A 22,180-nucleotide genomic window follows, 5' to 3' on the forward strand; every position below is an offset into this window, starting at 1 on the left:
CTATATCTTTGTAATGTCGTGGAGTATTGTACTCAATCTTCACACCGTTACTTTGCAAGTTGCATACCCAATACTAAATCGATTTACAAAGGTAGACTTACATTGCAAGAAACACATATTATGTTTGAATAATTATTTATTTCACAAGAAAAATTATATTGTCAACTAGCATAAATAATGATTACTCAAATAAATTCTTAGTGAGAAACGCGGACGTTACAATAGATATGTATATCTCTTCTAAATTCTCTTTCATTAAGAATTACAGATGCATCATTCGAGGGGAAGTAGACCACTCAAGAATTTCATATTTCCTTTATGTCATAATTGAATAAATAATTCATAAAATCTAAATAAAAATAATCAAGGAAGACGGAATCCATGAAATTTTGCTTGGTCTTTACTAGAAACTTGAGTAAGAAGTATATATTTTTGGAGTTTTCTAGAATTTAAAAGCGAGAAATCTTTTCTTTTTCTTTTTTCGGTGTACCTACTTAAGTTGGATGAGAGGAAACTATCACGTCCGATTTTAAGGGGGCGGGGGTGGGTGGGGGGGATATCGTATCCCAAATTTTTTTGCTAGGCCCATAGATAAAGAATGTACTCTTTTACGATTACGAGGTTTGTTGGAATATGAAATTCAACCTTGGAAACATAAGATCCCAATTTTTTTACTCCCCGGAGCTTCAATACATTTCGAAATCGAGAGATGTCTACCAGGGGGGTTCTATCATACAACAATTAGCCGATCTAGATTTACGAATTAATATTGACTATTCTTTGGTAGAATGGATAAAATTAGAGGAATAAGAACCCACATGAAATGAATGGGAAGATCGAAAAGTTGGAAGAATAAATGATTTTTTGCATAGACACATGGAATTGGCTATTACAAAACCGAAAAGGAGGTGACGAAATTGCATATGAAGTAGTCTAGTCTATGGTTTTAATGACTATTTTCTAAAAAATCTAAAATTTTGGCTAATTTTGGTAAAGTTACTTAGACAAAATGGATAGATTTGTAAATGTCTCTAATTTTAAAAGTTTAATTAACAAAAGATATTTAAAACACAATACCCGTGAACTTCACATGCTACACAAGAAACATAATAAAAAGATGGTGGTTAAAGGTTCAAGTAGATACAATGAAAATAACATCATGTGGTCGTCGACCACATGTTGTAGATCAATGTTTTAAAAATCGGTTTGAACCAATTGATCGAAACGGTTGGATCGGGAGCCGGGTAACAGAGCGATTCAATTATCACCGGTTATATATCTATTTCTAAATCGGAATAAACTGGCTAATTTTTACAAAAAAACCCGATTAAATTGAATAAAAACATATTAAAAAGAAAACAATTTTGTATAATAAACTTTGATGGTGTTTTCATATCTATTTAGATTTCTTTAAATAAAAACATATGATAAATGTTATAAAGTTTTTTGATGCATTTGTATTCATCTAAAACTATATTTTGTTTCAGTATTATACTTTATTTTCTTTTTGATATATGTGGATTGATGTAAAACTTATAGTTATGTGTTCTTTTAATGTATTTAGATTAATCTACAATTCGCTTTTATGTGTATTTTTAATGTTTGAACTTGTAAACGTAAAATTCTTGATATATATATATATATATATATATATATATATATATATATATATATATATATATTGCGTGTGTGTGTGTGAACGGCCGTTTTAAACATAATTTTGGCCCAAGACGAAAGAGGAAAAAAAGACGCTTAAAATACCCAAATTTCATGAACTTTTTTATAACTACTCAATAACTAAAAGAAAATTTATACTAGCTTCTAAAATATAGATACTGGTCACCATACCGCCACAACTAAAAAACCTTATAGGATAAACCATAACTGTCGAACAGAGTAACGGTTACTATATCGGTTCAACTAAAAAACCGATTTTTAAAACATTGAAAGTTAAATTTGGAAGAATCGATTTTTAAAACATTGAAAGTTAAATTTGGAAGAATGATGTTTATAGTTGACAACTTATATATTTCGTTGTAATATATTACTATGTGTAAGTAGTTTTTACATCACTAATTCGTACATTCTTTAAAATGATGAAATAATATGAACATGATCAATATTGCAAAAGGTTTCCAAGATAACATTTCATGTTAATTGGGGACCGAAAGTAAGTTCCTATAAAACTTAGAGAGTAACAACAAGAAGTTTCATAATTTTCCTTGATCATTCTTGCAATTTCTTCATGCAAAAATGGCAAATGAAGGTATTAACCAAGAAAACTATCCCATCAAAACTATAGTGATACTAGTTCAAGAAAATCATTCATTTGATCACATGCTAGGCTGGATGAAATCTCTCAACCCCGAAATCGACGGTGTTACCGGAAAAGAATCCAACCCACTATCCACCACCGATCCAGACTCGACCCGAATCTATTATAGCAATGACTCCGACTTCATCCAGCCTGACCCTGGCCACATGTACCAAGAGGTTTATGAACAAATCTTTGGTGTGCCATGGACAGAAGAATCATCATCATCTGGAATCCCTCCAACCATGGAGGGTTTTGCACAACAAGCTGAAAGCGTAGAGGTAGGGTTATCTAAGGTTGTAATGTCTGGTTTTAAGCCGGATGATGTTCCGGTTTATCAAGAACTGGTGATGGAGTTTGCGGTTTGTGACCGATGGTTTGCTTCAGTGCCAGGTGAGACGCAACCGAATAGGTTATATCTTCACTCAGCCACTTCGAATGGTGCGATAAGTAATGATACCTCGAGGCTGATCCAAGGGTTTCCTCAGAAGACCATATTTGAATCGTTGGAGGAAAGGGGTTTATCTTTTGGAATTTATTATCAATACCCTCCATCAACACTTTTCTACAGGTTTAAAGTTCTTCAACTCTTTCTGATGCCTTTCAATTTGATTCCGTGTTGTAGATATTCGGAAAAGACTGATCTTTTCCATCTTTAACCTGTTTATTCTTTCATAGTTTTGTTTCAAACAATCATTATATACATATTCATGTAGCGTTTATATAATATACATACAAAAAATAAGACACTAAGATTTGCAATTTCTCATGTTCACAAAAATTAACTAAATATGATGCTTTTATGTTAGCTTTTTGTATTGTATTCCAATGAGTAACATGCTAACTAAGTTAAACACTTTAATAAATTGGATTTTGGGGTATTTTTTATTGGATATTAAGTAGCTATGTATAGGACTCATGCCAAGATTCTGACTAATAACTTTTAGATTATATATCATGATAAATTTCTGAAATACATAAATGAAGCAAGCTCACCGTTTGAAAATTAATTGTAGTTTTGTAATTAACAAAGTAACTATGTTTTTAACCCTTGTTAAATAATTGGCAGGAATCTAAGACAACTGAAGTACATCGACAACTTTCATCAGTTTGATCTCAATTTTAAACAAGATTGCGAGGAAGGAACGTTACCGAATTATGTTGTTATAGAACAAAGATATTTTGACCTTCAAATATTGCCAGGAAACGATGATCACCCTTCTCACGACATCTCAGAAGGCCAAAAGTTTATAAAAGAAGTCTACGAAGCATTGAGATCGAGTCCCCAGTGGAATGAAATCTTGTTTCTAGTCACATATGATGAACATGGTGGTTTTTACGATCATGTCCCCACCCCTGTCTCTGATGTCCCGAGCCCTGATGGCATTGCGAGTCCTGCACCGTATAACTTTCAATTCGACCGTCTTGGAGTCAGGGTTCCGACTATTTTGATATCTCCTTGGATCGAAAGGGGAACCGGTATGTGATTTTTTTTTTTCAACACAAACAACACATTACTAACTATAACTACGTCTAATGCAACGTTTTGGTTCCGATATAAATGTGTTAGCTTAGCAAACATTCCTCCTATATGTTCTTAAATGTAAAAGACGTGTCGATTTACTTAACGAGTCAATATCTTAGAGATCAAATATCCTGAGTTGTAATGATCACAAAGATAAATTCCAATTTTATTATATATATATATATATATATATATATATATATATATATATATATATATATATATATATATATATATATATATATATATATATATATATATATAACTTTTTGTTATCAGAAAGTTATTAGCATCTTTTTCATCTAAAGAGGAAACTTTTCTACTTGATTAAGTTGTGTTATTCATTTATGATGATTCTTTTCTTTATTCTAACTTAACATATAAAGTATTCGTGTGAGAAATAACGGAAGTAAACAACATTGAAATTTTCAAGAAATCACAACGGAATTTTTTTTTTTTTTTTTTTTTTTTTTTTTTTTTTAAATTTGAAAATGTTTTAAAGGCTAATAAAAATTCTGAAGCTAAATTTGATAGGTATTACCAACTTTCAGAAAATTAAAATATAATCAATTTTGCTGAATAAATATCTATTTAATCATGTATCTTCTTACATTTAGGATGTGATTGACAATGAACTTTTGAGACCTTTAAAGAGTTTGGGCTTTCAGTTTTTTCTTTTTATATATATATTATATATATAAAAAACTCCAATTAATGAAAAAGTTTGTTTTACTTAAAGTTATTTATATTAGAAGACAACTACTCGTAATCTAAAAAATATTTCAAGTATTGTTTAGAGAAAAATACTTGTCTATAATGAATGTTTCAAATTTGAGTTTTTATTTAGAGGTTTTTAATGTAAATCGGCATATTTCCTAACACTTCTATATAAAGGTAACCTACGCCTCTCTAGCTCCAAATAAAAGGTACAAACTACTAGCTATCAATTTTTGCCAAACATACCTTTAAATTAAAACCAAGTATTCAAAAATCGGAAATGGACCATAACTTGAGGAAACTCAAATTTAAGGGTTTAAAGTGGCCATTGAGCTGAATGCTTTCCTTCCATATAAAATGGGCGTAAAAACTTTTGAAGAATCAAAATTTATGTTTGTGTAAAGTTGAACTTCTTTCCAGTCTTTTTGTTATTCTTTCATGCATTTATCCACAAATGCTTTAGTTAGGTCCTCAATATGCTCTACATCAATAAAAATTAAAAACAAATTGGAATTTATTTTTGTAAATTATGCATAAAAATAACAAACCTATCAATTGCTACATAATTAGTAATAAATTTAATTTATTATTCCGATCATGCATGTATTATATGTATATGCTTTATAATAGAAGCCATCAAATAAACGAATATACTTTAAGATAATTATTTATTTTTAACCTCATTAATTTGATTTTTTTTAAATAATGGAAGGTGCACCGGTAGGTACCAAACCAAATTTCACAACCCAATCCCGAAACCAATACCGATGATTTTTGGAATGTTGGAACCAATTCCAAATCATGATCAAAATGATTTTTTGGATTTTGAACCGGTTATAAAATCAACCAGAGTTAATTCCAATAGCGATTACCTGTTTATAAATTTTAGAACTAATAATTAGTTAAACATTAGCTAGAAAGAAACCTAAGAAATAAGTATTTAGTAAAAAAAAATACAACATCATATATCTACGATTTCACAAGGTTAAAAACTAAACATAAATTTTGTTGTGAATGGTATGCAGTGTTGCATGGGCCTTCAGGACCTTACCCGAGCTCACAATTTGAACATTCTTCCATTCCAGCGACTGTAAAGAAGCTCTTCAACCTAAAAGATTTTTTGACAAAACGAGACGAGTGGGCAGGCACTTTTGAAGGCATTCTCACTAGAGCCACTCCTAGAACAGATTGTCCAGGTACACTTTCAAATAGTCTTGTGCTCAATGTGACATGATATTTTAGATTTATTTCACGAATTAAACCTACCAATTCCTTAGTGTCCTATCCATTAATTAACTACATGACTTAATATATTTCTGTTTTATGTACTGGATAGGGCTCTTAGCATAGATCATATTGGAGTAGTTAAGTTGGCCAAATATATCAAACACCTTATAGTTCATTGTATGTGTAAATTTATGTTTTTGATAACAGTTAGCTTACCTGAGCCTGAGAAAATGAGAGATGGTGAAGCAAACGAAGATGCCAAATTAACCGAATTTCAAGTGGAACTTGTACAGTTATGTGCAGTGTTAAAAGGGGACTATAAAGATGGCATTAGTCTTGAGAAGTTAGTAGAGAATATGAAGGTTAAGGATGCAACGGGATATATGGATGTTGCATTCAAACAATTCTGTGATGACTGCAGAAAAGCCAAGGAAGAGGGGAAAGATGACTCGTACATAGTATGTGATAAAGAGTTATCGTCTTGTCTAATAAGCACAAAACACTTTGTCGGGAAAATATGTTCATGTTTTCTTTGTGAGAATTGAATTATTTGCAATAGTTTACTTTTTCAAAGTGGATGTGTATTCTTAATATATACTCCATGATATTTGCAATTTAATCTGGTGGGCATTTATGTCATTTTCTCACATATGTGTGGGATGGTTTAAAATTCATTTACTCTTAAGAAATCATTTCAATACTTACTTTTATGATTAACTAGGCGAATGTCTACGCGTTACGCAGGAACATCTATATAGTTGAAGTCTTTACAACTATATGTTTTTTTTTTAAATATAGCAATAAGGTTTTTGTTAAATTTGATATAATAATTCGTATACTAAATTGATATAATATATTGATTATTTTGAATTATATGATAATATATACATATATTATAACTGCATAATCTCAATCGTTTGAATGATTTCTACCCGCGAGTTACATATAAATAAAATTAAATATAATATATGGTTTAATGTTTTTATAGTTGTTGTTATTGTTAATTATTTTTTTTAAAAATTTATTTGCTTAATGTTTTAATTTCTATCATTATAATTATTTAAAACATCAAACATTGTTTTTTGATTTTAAAAGTAACAATATAATCATTTATATAGAGTTATTTTTGACTATTGTTCTTGTAAGTTATTTTAAACTACTTATTTGAAAACTTTTAAGGATTATAAAAATATTTTTAGGAAATATTTTTGTTAAATTGAGATTACAATTTAGTTTTTGCATATATCACTTTTAACTACTTACAAAATATTCTTTGGTTTTTAAGTGAAACTGAAATTTATATTTAAGCTGACATTGTAATGGTATATTTAAATTAACAATTTAAGTATTTTGTTCAATCTGATCAAAGTTATAGCTTTAAATTCATAATGGTTTATATACGGCAACATATTAAATCTAATAAATTAAATATAATATGTTAAAAGTTAAAGACATAACTTTATAAGTAGAAGTAAAAGTATGATTTTAAAATTGAAATTCAGTATATGTATGATTATACTCTATGTTTGATATTTTTTTAGTCTTATTAACCAACTGATAATCATTATAAGAAAGACATTACAATTAATCACTTTTAACTATTTACAAAATATTCTTTGATTTTTTAAGTTAAACTAAAATTTATATTTAAGTTAACCCTGTAATGTTATTACTTAAATTAATAATTTAAGTATTTATACAAATTGTTCCAAAATTGTATCTTTAAAATGAATGGTTTACATCCAACAATGTATTAAAACTAATAAATTAAGTATAATATGTGAAAAGTTAAAAAACATAACTTTATAAGTATAAGTAAATATATTATTTTAATATTGGAATTTAGTTTATATATGATTACACATTAGTTTTGATATTTATTTAACCTTATTAACCGACTTATAATTATTATTAGGAAGAATTGAAAAGTCATGGGAGTTTCAAATGAATGTGGTGAAAGAAAAATGCATGAGAGTTTCAAATAAATGTAGTGAAAGAAAAAATGATTCATTTATAATTTAGTATGATACTTTCCATTTTGGACATTTATTAATATACAAAAACGAAGGTTTCAAGGAGAAGAACATAAATACATAACCATTCTGTCAGAATAGGTATTTTTATATGATTCAAGAATATTTTATTTTTCAAAATACTCATTAATATATTCTTTCAAATGAACAAATTAAAAAAGTTATTATTATTTCATAAAATTATATATATATATATATATATATATATTAAATTAAAAGAATCATTTATCCCTGAAAATCCGAAATTTCTTTTTTTAAGTCTAACTTAATTGACTAAAATGCTCTTAGAGGGGTGTCACACCCCCGAACCAGACGGCGGAAACGTCCGGGGGCTGTTGTGACTCAATTGTATACCATAACATTGAATATATATGAAACATAACAACATTCGTCACCATTCATTAATATAGTACAACCAGTAGCGTTTACATGACATACACTGTTTAAATATTACATTCCCAAAAATAAATTGTTCGACTCGTACATAAACAAACTGCAAGCCATCACTGAATATGATTTCCTTTGATTCAAGGGTTTCCTGAGAATACAAGTATTTTGAAAAACGTCAACATATGGTATGTTGGTGAGTTCATAAGTTGTATTTCAAAAACAATGTTTCGTATCGTTTGAAAACCACCAGAAAATCCGATATTTTCTGAAAAGAGAAGCTTTTGAAAACGGTTGTGAAGATCCATAAGTATGCTTGTTTGTTTCTATACTTGTAGCAATTGTTCACTAAAATTGTATGCATTTCGAATCCGATATGTATTGAAAAACCTAGGAAAACCCGATGTTTTCCTAATCCTTTGAAATCCATTAAGTTGCGTTGAAACCATTACAAAAATAGTAGTCTCATTCCCAGGCGACGTTGGATTATTTTTGAGCATGATTAATTACTACAAACCCGCATTACACAAACGCCCAGTTTATAGCAATACTAACGATCCCGAAGGCGTCGTCCGTACTAATCACGTTATCCAACCGCCCTGACTACGTGTCGTCCCACATCCGAAGAGAAAGAGGACACGAAGGCCTCGATGACTCTATTAGCCGGTTGGGGATAATATGTGTACGAGGGGTCCCCGACCCGCCTCACAAAAATATGTAGACTTTACTAGCAATACCAAAGGACCCTTGGGGACCAGTGGTATACGAGCCATTGAAAGTCCCTCTACGTTGTGCCAAGTCGGTGAAACCCAACACTTCGTAGAAAAATATGTCTTCGGGCCTTAAGATCAGGTCATTGGGCTAGCTAGGCCCAACAAACAAGATTTTACACTTTTGGGGCCCAAAGATGGTGCGTAGACGTCTGTGCACACTCGTATGTAAGTTAAGTTCCCAAACGTTATTTGTATGCATCGTAGTGTCGCCATGTTAGTAGTTTCGGATTTTCATTGGTTCGAGACCGAACCAATTCGTTTTACAACGATTTTGGTATTGTAGTGTATTGTGTTTCGTCGATAGTCGCGGTACCATTATTTGGTCAAATTGCATGCATTGAATTAGTCTTGAAAATTTTCTGTTTTCAGCCCCTCCTTGTTTGTAAAATTTACTTCTTCAACCCTTTACTTAAATACTTTCCGGTTTGGTCCTTAAATCAATTTTCTTGACATTTTAACACCAAAAATTATTGAAATAAATATTTTTCAGCATATTTTTCATAGAAAACAGCTTAAGTCCCTGGAATTTCAGTTTTCTCGGTTGTAACCCTTCTTTTCGCAATTTTGACAATTTTGGCCCAAATTGTGAAATTTTTGCAACTTTGGTCCTTTTTAAATTTAAAAAGCATTTTAAACCTTTGAAAAGGACTTGGATCACTTATGGTCCACTGTTTTACAGAAAATCACAGTTTTGGCCCTCCAAAACAGAAAAATTCGCATAATGGGCCTCATTGGGCCGAAAATGTCATTTTTAGCCCATTAAGCTTGAAATTTATGTTTTTAATCCTCTAAATGAGTAAATTTCCAGAATTTGTTTTATTGAAACTGTTTTGGCACACCTCATCCATCAGAATTCGTGATATGTCAATTTGGATCCTTGATTTTGTATTTTTCACATTTTAGGCCCAAAATTTGTGTTTTTAGCCCAAAGAAGATTGTTACTAAACTACTTAGCCATTTTTCTTGCAACACTTTGTATGTAGAAACATATTTGATGCAAAAATCATTTGACATAAGATATATCTCGGTTTTGAGGGGTTTTATGGCTAGATCCAACATTTTAGCACACAAAAGCATACATGTAAGCATGGAAATCATACAAGGCATACAAAACACATATAGATCTACACCTTCACTTGTATTCCCCCCCCCCCCCCACAAAACTCATAAAAACAGAAAATAGGGGGTATGAAGCTCACCTTGGGTGTGGGGGCTCGGTTTTGCAAAGAAAATGGAAGGAAAATGAAGTGATTTTTGGCCTAAGCACCCTTTGGTGAAGATTTCGACCTCTAGGATGCAAGATCACAAAAATGAATGAATTTAGAAGAGATTTTAATGAAGTAGAGGGAGTTAGATCATAAGTTAAACATTAACTTACCTTAGATGGTGAATTTCTTTAGAATGATTCTTATGCTTCAAGCCAAATTTTCGAGACTTTTGAATGGAGTGGAAGGATGATTTCTTGAGTAATTTGGAGAGAGTTTGTGAAGTGTGTGTGTGTGGGTTACTCTCGGCCGAATCAAGAAGGAAGAGGGAGGGAGAGAAGAAAAGACCTTGAGGTGATGTTTGCATGGAAGAATGAGAATGCATGGATGTTTGAAGGGTAGTGCTTAGATATCCTCCATACAAAGATGATGTGTCATGCAAGAAGTCAACTCCTCCCTTTTATTTGGGCTTGGGCCGAGAATGGTGGTGGAAAAGAGGATGTTTGGGCCATAAATGCTTAAGCCCAATTTTCATGGTTAAATTGAGTGATTTTTGGTCCAAATAAATATAAAGGTGATTTTTATGACTTGTTAGGGTCAAATTAGGTTAATTATGGTTCATAGTCATTAATTTATTTCATTCTAGGCCCAATATGGCCCAAAATGTTGAAATAATTTAGTGTGGGTCCAATTAGAGCCCAATTAGGGTTCTAAGCCCATGATAGTCTATTTGGAAGCTTATTGGCCCATTTGGATCCAATAAGGAAGTTCTAGTCCAAGGTGTACCTAAACAAGAACTTCTAGGGTTTCCAATTGTTTGATGACTATTTGTAGTACTTGTATGATGTATTTACTTGAAGTTTTTGAAGTTATAATCATAGGTGTTACACATGTTCTTAAGCTTTTGATTCACATTAGCTTGAGTGTATAGATTACATGACACAAAATTTCCAGTTGTGACAAGGGGTATTAGTGTTATACTGTTATTATATTCTATATGTCATTCTATTGTAATATTATAGGCATTCATATTATAGTCATTCATTTTTTTTCATCTATTGGTTCAGAATTGTCCTTACGACCACACAATAAATGTCATCCACATTATAAGAGACCGACCCAATACATCGCCATAGGTGTGGTGCCAAACACAAACGGTATTCAGTAAGCTTTATGCCATAAGAGACCCAATATGTCGCCATAGGCAAACCCTCTCCTACGTAGGGATGCTATTCGGACCGGAATCGAACCGAACCGACCCAAACCCGAATAACCCGAGAACCGAATAAAGGTAATTGTATGAACCGAAAACCGAATCAAATAAGCAATACGGGTTCGGTTCGGTTCCGGCCCAAATAACCCATATAACATTTACAAGATGATTAAGGACCTATTATAACCGAAAAGAACCGGATAAACCGTCTTATGATTGTATAACCCGAATAACCCAAATAACATTTACAACGTGATTATAAATATTGTATTTTGTATGATTTTTGTAGCTTATGATTTCATAACAAATCTTTTAAAGAAACAAATTTGTTGATTAAAAATAATAGAAAGTATATATAATTGTTTCAAAGGTGCAAAAAGAGTTAGAATTTGTGTTTGTACACATCACATATTTCTCCAAAAAACGATGTGCCATCGGTTTTGTTGACGTCGATACTATGTCGGTTTTCACCTTGAATTTCTTGAGAAATCCAACCATAGCTCTATAAATGTTGAAATCTTCTTTTGTGGGGGTCAAAACGTCTCAAACATATGTAGAATCTATTTATAAGAAAGTAAATGTTAGTATTTTTTTTTTGTAAAAAAAATAGCTTTAATACCCCTTATTTATGTGTCTGTATCTCATTGAATATACAACCAAATAATGCATTTAAATAGTGTAAACTGTAGTTTAAACGGTGAACTACAAGCTGGAAAAAAATCAGGCTAATCTAACAAATAACAACGGCGTTATGACACTTCAAAGTTGGCTAAAAATTGGCAAATATACTGAAACAGAAAAACTTAGCTTTAACAGCCCATGTTTTGAGACCTATATCTCACTGAATATACAACAAAATTACGTATTTAAATAGTCTAAACTATAGTTTAAATTGTGAACTACAAGCAAGGAAAAAAAATCGGGCTAATCGGACACATAACAAAGACGTTATGACACTTCGAAGTTGGCTAAAAATTTTCAAACACGCTGAAACAAAAAAACTCAGCTTTAATACCCCATGTTCAGGGTCTGTATCTCACTGAATATACAACCAAATAACATATTTAAATAGTGTAAACTGTAGTTTAAATTGTGAACTATAAGCTAGAAAAAAATCGGGCTAATCGGACAAATAACGAAGACGTTATGACACTTCAAAGTTGGCTAAAATTTGTAAACATGCTGAAACAGAAAATATAAATTGTGATTTTTCAAATTCGGTTCGGTCCTTTTGGCCCGAATAAGCCCTTATTCGGGTAACCCGGGTCGCATAACCCGAAAACCGAATAAGCTTCATATAGATACCCGAAAACCGAATCGAATTGCTTATTCGGGCCTAATTCGGTTCTGTTCGATTTGGGTTTCGGTTCGGTTTGGATTTTCAGGCCAAATTATCATCCCTACTCCTACGTATCCTAGTAAATCGAGGAAGCCGGAGAACCGGTTTTAGTGGTGGATTATTTTTCTTTTTGTTTTTAACTTTCGTTTTTCTAGAACGGCTACGGACCAAATCCCTGACGCATTGGACATGAAAATTTCAACCCATAATCATTGTTCTAGTTTGTAATCCCGTCACTATTGCCGTCACTTTCAGCATTACTAATTTTGCGATTTGGAATTTGTGCCTACATTTCAATCATATAAATTAATAAATATATTTTACCATTAATTAATTGATTTTAATTGTCATCACCAATAGAATAAGTCTCTAGTTGATTTCTGTAGATACTCAATCATGTCGACTAAAAGTGTAGCTTTTTAGTCGACTAAAAGTGTTGCTTTTTTCAAATACTTCATGAGAAAGACTTTTATAGATGAAAATTTTAAAAATTGTGTTTGTTAGCAAAATTCTATGGTTTTTGTCCAAAATTTTTATGATGCACTAATGGTTTAAAATTGGATTTTTGATTAGTTTTGGTCTCTATCCGTTTTAAAAGACTATTATACCCTTTATATTTGTTTTTTTATTTTTTATTTTATGATAATATTTTTAGTAACAAAAAATTACCCACGAACCCTCCCCCTCTCTTTCTAAAAGTCTTTATTTTCCATAACACACACACACACACACACTTATGAACGTATATACTCACAAAACACGCACTCTAGAACATACCACCCCTACCTACCACCATCACAACCGACTTCCACCACCTTCTGTCACCATCGCCACTAACTGCTACCGATGTACACCACCAACCACCATCATTCATCGCCCACCCCCCCCCCCCCTTCTCTCTCCCCCTGCTTACAAGAAAACCCCCATCACCCCTACGCATCTTCTTCATCGGAAAACATGCTTAGATATAAATATGATGTCATTAACGTCGGGAACCACCGTTGGAAGCCATCCGAGCCATCCCTAGACAAACCACATTCACTGCGTCGTCTACCAACGTCGTCTGAACATCGGATGGTGTTAGAGATTTGGACAGTCACAACTGCATCCTTTTTCGTCGGGGATAGAATTTTTAGAAGGCTCTTCATCTCCATCGTCATCTGAAGCCTCCTCCTCTCCGTCGTTAGATCTGAAAACCACTGTCAACCCACCTTCACCGGAAAAGACGAGTATATGTATAGATCTGGACTATGAATGTTATGGGTTTCTACGCATCTCTTTCTCCTTCTTCTACCTACCTATATGAGTTCGAAGACAAAAGGAAGCGCTATTGGAGATGGTGATGGTTTCTAGCTAAAAATGGGCAGATTCGGTAGTGGTGGTAGTTTTCTACAGGGAAAACAAAAAAGAAGGGCAAAGTTATCGGCGACAGTGGTGGTTTCTAGCAAAAAGCAGACATATCTGACTATAGTGGTGGTCCGCTGACATGTAGATGGTGGTTGTTTGGCGGCGATGTTGGTCCGGCTGATGGTGGTCTGTTGGCAGTAGTGGAGTCAAACAAAAATGAAGTGAGAGAGAAAATGGTGGGGAGTGGGAGGTGTAGGAGGTGGGTGGGTGGGGTGTGTTTGATTTTTCTTTTTTGTATTTATTTTTAATTAAAATATAAAGAAAACAATTAAAAGAAATTAAAAAAGAATTTTGCAAAGGTATATTCACCATTTCAAGTGGGGTATGGACCAAAACCACACTAAAATGCCAAACATAAAAAACACACAAGTATTCAAAATTGGACCAGTAAAATTCTACCAAACTTTTTTTGGACCAAAAACACATAATTTTGTCAACCATAGACATAGAGCACTAGGAATGAGCATATGCGGATATCCGCCCTAATTGTCTCGAACTGAACCAGAACCGGAAGCTGCGGTGCTTGGAATGCAGAAACCGGAACCCGAACCGTCGGAATCGGTTTCGGTCCTAGGCATCTGATTGTTTTAAGCTTTTTGTTTTTTTTACTATTTTCCAATAGAAATCATCAATTTTTTTTTACTATTTTTGCTTCAATTCATCAGCTTTTAGTGTGCTAATGATAGAATTCTAAATATCAATTTGTTAGAAATTATTGCATTGATTATTAGATATTAATTGGATTAGTGATTACGGATTATTTGTTTTAGTTCATTTTACCTTCTCTACACATTCATAAATTAATAAAGGCATTAATGATAATATTTTATGTTTAATTGTTACAATTACAACAATTAGTTTTTTTTATTTTATTTTGTAAACCTACCGATAGACATGGACTTCAAGTTCTAACAGGACCATAGAAGTGTATTGATTGAATTCGTTCCAAGCATCAACTCCAGTGTTTCACTTGCTTCTATTTAGATTGTGTGAAGAGATTTGATACAAGAGTTTATAATAAAAAGCAACTAAAATATTGTGTAAATCACGAAGCAAAACAAAATATTGGGTGAAATTGATATTTATTTAATATAATTTCAATTAAAACGACACAATTTCGATGGTTCTAGACCTAATATTCGATAGATAACAACATATTCACCAAGCTATATATATATATATATATATATATATATATATATATATATATATATATATATATATATATATATATATATATATTCAAATGTTTCTACTATCTATTGTGTGCATGTAGGATTGATCGTAGACCAATTATTTTAGTTAAAAAAATAATTAATGAATATTAAATGTTGAAAATTTAATTAATACTCATTATATCTTCAACATGTAATATGGATTAATCATTTTCTTAAAATAACTAAAATGATTGGTCTACAATCAATCATACATGCACACAATAGATAGTTAGAAGACAATAACTTAACTTATATATATATATATATATATATATATATATATATATATATATATATATATAACCGGTTCTGTCGCATACCTGGCGGTTAGCGGTTCCGAAAAATAAAAAACCGGAACCGGAACCGCTTAAGGCGGTTCCAATTTCGGAACCGGCGATTCCTACATGGTTTCGATTCCAGTATCGGATACCCGCTTCTCATGCTCACCCTATAGAGTACTTCTCATATACAAATATCTTATTAGCATTAGTAAGGTTATCTGAAACAGTATCTCAATTTACATACCCATGCCTTCGAAAAGACACAAACTCGTAGCTTTAGAATTATAGAGCTAACTAAATCCATCTGAGTAAACTACCCATTTGATCAGCGTTTAAACTAAAGTACAAACCCTTGCTTCTTCAAAGACTTTTCCTGGTCTACATAAATAACCATTTTGGGGTGCACAATGAATGTCTAGTGAACACACACATAGTCCCTCAAGTGCACATCCATCTTTAAACATGCTTAGCCCACTTTTGAGTCCTAAAATTTGATCTGTCCACTCACTTGAGAACAACCCTAATGAATCGAACTTCTTCTTAACCTTAAGAAATTCTCTACCCTTTTTGTACTTCTTAATAGCCCCTTCGAATGCCACATTTCGATTCTTTCCCCAATGTGGTAAACCACCATACTTAAAAACAGCCATTTGCTCAATCTCTTCAAGAACATCCTCAAAAAGTCTTGGAATTTTTGGATCTTTACTTCTGTAATAAGTGATATCGAAATCCAATGAGTCTTCTTGTTTGCCTAAGTAAGCCTTTGAACTCGTAACATATCTCATAAGGATGCCGTTATAGAGATCTACACCACACAAGGATCGTGGTGCTATACTTACGAGCTTCTGTACGTCTTGGATGAAATCTTTAGCTTTCGAAAGGTCGATGCTAAATGTAGTCTGGTGGAAGAATAAACCCTTGACTTGAGGATCCCATGAACATGCTGTGAGTTCGGCATCCTTGTGGCCTTTTAAGCAACCCCCTGATGCTTGGAGTCGATTTTGATATCCAACCACAGGGTACCCCTTAAAGATAATACCTACATAAAATATATATACTTGATTATATATATTATATATATTTCAAAGACTAATTGTGGAAAAATTTTGAGGTCTAAACATGCTTACCATCATTGGTTAACCCGTATGCACCATTTGTTAGAGTGTTTATAGTAAGCTTTCCACCAATACACTTTCCAAAAACATCACCTCTCGCTTCTTGACCTTCCTCTACATTTATTAATTGTTGAGAATTATGATAATATATAATTCTTTTTACCTTTATCTAAAAGCCATGGTTGATGGATATATGTGTGTAATTAGGAATTATACAAACTCACTTTCACAATATGACACATACAACCTGGTGTAATAAGTTTTATAGTAAGAGCATCCACAATGTATTAAACTTATTAGAGTTTAATGGATTGACACGTCATTATTTTACTTACTATACAACTCTACATTAATTTTCCTACAATGCATTCAACTCAATAGAGTTCAATGAAATATATAGTTAATAGTTAAAAGGTTTCCTTTTTTCCATTGAAGAGTTCAATGGCCATTAACTCATATCCATTGAATCCCCACATGTCATCCCACAATGGTAGAGTTTATCCATTGAATGCCAATTAGGCATGTCACCTTATTCAACTCTCTCGTTAAACTATGCATTGTGGATGCTCTAAACCCGTTTAACTTTAGTACAATGTCTTTTGAGATCCACAATGAATAATTTAATGGAAGAGTTAAATGAGGGTGCATGCCTAATTAACATTCAATCGATTAAACGGATGACATGCTAACGTTCACTGGATATGGAGTTTAATGGTCATTAAACTCTTCAATAGAAAAAATAAAAGTTTTTTAATAAATGACTTTTTTTAAATATGTCGTATTAACTGTGCAGTGCATTATAGAAAAATTTTGGTAGAATTGCATGAGTAGTAGATAATGATGTGACAATCCGTTAAACTCTAAAACGTTTAATACATTGTGGATACACAAGGTCGTGTAGTATAGAGAAAACTATATTTGGGTATCAATATGGATGTGTTTGCAGTTGTGTGTGTATGTATGGTCATGCCTGAGTACCTGTAGATCTTAAAATAAGGAGTACAAGTGAAGGGATAGCCCGAAAACCAGGGTGATCCCAGAGGCCGTTTCCCGACACATTGGTTGAGACTCGATCATCAATCCGATAAACAACTTGTTTTTGACTTGGGTACCATATCATATCTGCAAACTCATGTTGTCTCCCGAAGGTAACAACTTGATCTGACAAGTCGGTATCGTTTTGGGTTACAAAGGTAATGCTTCTCTTGAACAATGGTTGCATCCTTAGAGTCACCTGTAAGTTACGGGTTCAAATTTAGATTAGATTTGATGTATTTTCATGTAAAAATAAACTACAAATTCAAAGCAAATAATATACTTGAGAAATGACACCGAGTACTCCAAGAGAGACTTTAGCGGCATTCATGTCACTATCAGACTCGCTATTTTCTTCTAGTGTCCGAACTTTAGCATAACCTTCTTCAGGACGACCTGGGGTGACAATCCGCATTCTAACCACATAGTCATGAATCGCACTACCTTTACCCCAAAGGGTGCTACCATGTGCACCCGTACCTAACATACCTCCTATCGTTAATCCCCACCAATAAGGAGTATAAGGTAAAACCAACCCACTTTTTGCAGCTTCATCAATGAGTTGCCTCAACGTCACACCACTTTCTAGTGTAATAAGCATGTTATCTTTGTCAATTTCTATTATACGGTTGAGATTTTCTGTACTAATAATGAGTCCATCATTGCCTTCAGGACAAACCAACTTTGGTATGCTGTGTGAATACCGAGTGGCTACTCTCATCTTTCTGTTTGCTTGCGTACCTTTGGCGACTAATGAGACAAGGTCTTCTTCAGATGAAGGGTATGCGACCTCAGCTGCAAGGCAGATGCTACGATCAGGAAATGCTCCATAAGAGTTAGTGATGGTGCAGTTTGTGAAATTGGTTGAACATCTGATGGGCTCTTCTGGAGGATTACATTGTGCGATTGTGGTTATCATCAAGAAGGCCAATTTCAGTGTTAAAGTTGGTCGTGATAACAACATGCTACACTACATGAAGATATATAAGAAGTGTTAAAATAGAAGAATCATAGAACGTATTCATACATATATAAGCAATATGAAATGTTGGCTTAAAAGGGTATAATAACACACACACACACAAGCACATATTATATATTATTTCTTATCATGACTCCGTTTGTCTTTGAAGTAAAGCACATGGCTCCTCATACTTGAAAGCCAAACAAGTCACGACTCATTTGCAACAAGTCGATTCAAGCTGTTTAAAGATACCTTATTGGGATATATTATAATTTAAAAGATAATGAAGCTAAATTTAATAATGATTAATGCACCTTGGTTTAAAAATGAGTTTTATTAGATTAACTTTTATCTATGGAAAGAAACTGTAGAGCAAGTAGAATTATGTAATCATAGTTTATAGTAGTTGGTGGTTGCGGTTTGGAGTGGAGAAAGACTCACTTTGGCAACAAGCTAGTGATCATTTCGTTGCCATTCATAGCATAGACAGATGTCTATCAGAGTCGTTTCATAGTTGCAACAAACATGCTGTGTGTTCACAGATAGTCAAAATACATTGGCACATCGATGAACTTCAGTTGGATACGTTGGTGATTTGTTACTTTTCTGGAATGACCCGTGGGTGGTGTATTACCATAACGTGTATTTTTTTTCTACCTCCCTTTTTTTCCCTACCTTTTTGAACGGGAAAACACATATATAAAATGCAAAAAAAATTAAGCTACCCACTAGCGAATAGCTAGACGAAGGAGAAGAAATACAAAGAGGTCAAATCCACCTGGACTAGAGTCTACCTAAACTATATCGTCATCAATACGTGAATCACCACGCCCCAGCTTTTGAGTCTATGAAATAAAATCACTCGTATGTCATATGGGACTGGCCCATGTTGAGGAAAAAGGCCCACGAAATAATCCGAATAATTTGCCCTAACCACGATCTATTTCCTTGAAATCCTTCCAGTGAAAAATTCCAACGTCTCTACAAAATGAAAAGCAAAAAAAATTGACAAAGACTATTTTAAACAAATAATTAAATTAGTTTAAATATGGTGTTTTATATATATATATATATATATATATATATATATATATATATATATATATATATATATGGAAAAGTGAATATACCCTTAAGGGTATATAAGCTTGGTACTCAAACTCACCATAATACGTTGTTTTGTATCATATAATACATTCTAATTGTCTAATGTTCTTATAATTTAACTTCTAACTTGATTTACTTCCAAGATTTTTATAAATTACACATTTATCTTTCTCTTACATAATTTTCATTTTCATCTACAATATATATAGCCTAATAAGTGTTCGCCAAAAAGATGTGATGTAAGAGAAAGATTATACGGAAATTTCGAATATCTTGAAAGTAAATCAACTTAAGATTGAAGTTTATGAACATTATAATGAATATATCAAACAAAACGACGTATTATGGTGTGTTCGGGTACCTAAGCTTATATACCCTTAAGGGTATATTCACTTTTCCCATATATATACTTATATATATATATATATATATATATATATATATATATATATATATATATATCCTAAAATGTTGAATTTTAAGAGGTACAACCCTTAAAACAACATATACAATCAATTTATGCATTAAATATTATCTGGTCGAACATAAACTAAATCTCATTATCTCTCAAAGACTTTGACCTAGTCCTTAAATGTTTGATGAAATCTTCTTGAAACCCCGAGATCGTGGCAAAAATCTTTCAATTCAGGCAAGCCCTCCCCTTATATTAGGCGATCTTCTCCTTCTCTCATATCATTTCCTGTTTCTTTTTCTATGAAGCTGATTTTCTTCCTCTCTAAGTCAGAGAACCCTAACTGTCACACTAGCTCTTTTATATACCAGCCAGATGGACAAAATCATTGCACACCATCGTCTTCATCACTAACATTAAATTTATTGATTTCATCTCTTTCTAATTTATATTTGTACTTGATTTTCAGGATCCGGGTGATGTCGATTCCACCTTCCCCACCGCCTGTCCCAATCATCATTCTCCAAGTAAGATTTTACTTAAACTTTCAATCACTTTCTTTCTCTCCATTTGTTCATATGTTTCAGTCACCATCGTGCACAACTTGAAGCTTGATGCAGTTGTGTTGCTCTTTTCTGCATCATGCTTTCTCTGTTCTTTGGATTTTTTTAGGTATGACAACTCATCCTTTGTGGGTTCTCGCCAGTAACCTCCTTAAGATCGGTAAGTTTGCTTGAAATCTAAAAGGTATCATCATTGGTAAATTAATTCACTTAAATTTAATCTTTCATCTAATATTGATATAAGTCGAATAAATCTTCCGACCTAATATGGAACCTTTTCATTTATATTTGAGTTTAATATTTGAATTTGAGAACAATATTTAATTTTAGCTACTTTTTTGACACACGTTTTGTTTTTATCATCTTTTTGTGTTTGCTTTGATTTGAAGATTATCTAAGCGAAGTTCAGGTATAGAACTCATATTTGTTAAGAAGTCATAAATGGCTTCCTAACATCTTTTTGACATGTGTACTCCCTTTTCTGTCCATCTTCTTGAAATCATATCCCACATCTGTGAAAACAACTCAGAATTTTGAAGAAGACTGCTTAGATCTCTGCTTCTCTTTATTTATGTCTCGCTCAATATCAATTAATTTTATAGGTCATAAATATTTTGGTTTAATATGTTCAAATTTTATCTTCTCTACATCCGTCTCCATATTTGTTTTTCTCAAGTTCAGATGGTAAGCACTAAGCAATTTAGTTTTGAACTAGAAAATCGATTTATATTTTCCACTTCATAAACTTTTGTCTTTCTTCAGATATTTTGTCTTCCAATGGTTAAAAAATAAATCCATTTGATATAAACAAGTGTCTAAGGTGTTGTTTGTTTTTCCTGAAGCAGAAATCCATAAAGTCTGCGGACCACCTCTGCAACCATCTGCAGTAAAAGAGGTAGATCAAATGGATCAATGCAGACTCTAATAAGAAGTGTGTCAGTTTTTTTTTAACATCTGCATGCTGCTACAGATATTAAAATATTAAAATAAACTGATTTTATAATCCGAAAATAATTTTTAATACCAAAAATTTAATAATTTATGATATTTCAACAAAAATTTATGATATTTCAGCAAAAAAAAATAATGATATTTTAACCAAAAAAATAAAGATATTTTAGCATAAAATAATAGTATTTCATCAACAAATTATTATTATTCAATATAAAAAAAATTCAACAAGAATAAACAAAAAAAAAACGAAAAAAATGTAAAATAAGATTTCAACAATATATAATCAATATTTTAGCAAGAAAAAAAGAAGAAGAAGATGTTGGAAGAGGTAGGAAGAGGCAAAACAATTGATGCGCCAAAAAGAACATGCGCAGAGGTTTTTTTAATCCGAA

At 32.3% G+C, this 22,180-nt stretch overlaps 2 protein-coding genes across 2 annotated transcripts; one reads left to right on the plus strand and one right to left on the minus strand.

Annotated features, from left to right (window-relative positions):
• The first annotated feature begins 2,128 nt into the window (after window positions 1-2,128).
• On the plus strand, window positions 2,129-6,457 carry LOC111879988 (non-specific phospholipase C3). The gene is made up of 4 exons (XM_023876407.3): window positions 2,129-2,885; window positions 3,384-3,793; window positions 5,582-5,752; window positions 5,991-6,457. Exons 1-4 carry the CDS (start codon window positions 2,254-2,256, stop codon window positions 6,326-6,328), a joined length of 1,551 nt encoding a protein of 516 aa, XP_023732175.1. The 5' UTR covers window positions 2,129-2,253; the 3' UTR covers window positions 6,329-6,457.
• A 9,365-nt stretch (window positions 6,458-15,822) lies between these two features.
• On the minus strand, window positions 15,823-18,829 carry LOC111879985 (probable L-gulonolactone oxidase 6). Its single transcript, XM_023876405.3, has 4 exons — window positions 18,072-18,829; window positions 17,732-17,987; window positions 16,766-16,867; window positions 15,823-16,677 (listed from the first exon to the last, which is right to left on the minus strand). The coding sequence occupies exons 1-4, from the start codon at window positions 18,750-18,752 to the stop codon at window positions 15,971-15,973; spliced, it is 1,746 nt and encodes a 581-aa protein (XP_023732173.1). The 5' UTR covers window positions 18,753-18,829; the 3' UTR covers window positions 15,823-15,970.
• Window positions 18,830-22,180: the final 3,351 nt, after the last annotated feature.

Source organism: Lactuca sativa, chromosome 4 (assembly GCF_002870075.4).
Source record: "Lactuca sativa cultivar Salinas chromosome 4, Lsat_Salinas_v11, whole genome shotgun sequence".
NCBI classification, from domain to species: Eukaryota; Viridiplantae; Streptophyta; class Magnoliopsida; order Asterales; family Asteraceae; genus Lactuca; species Lactuca sativa.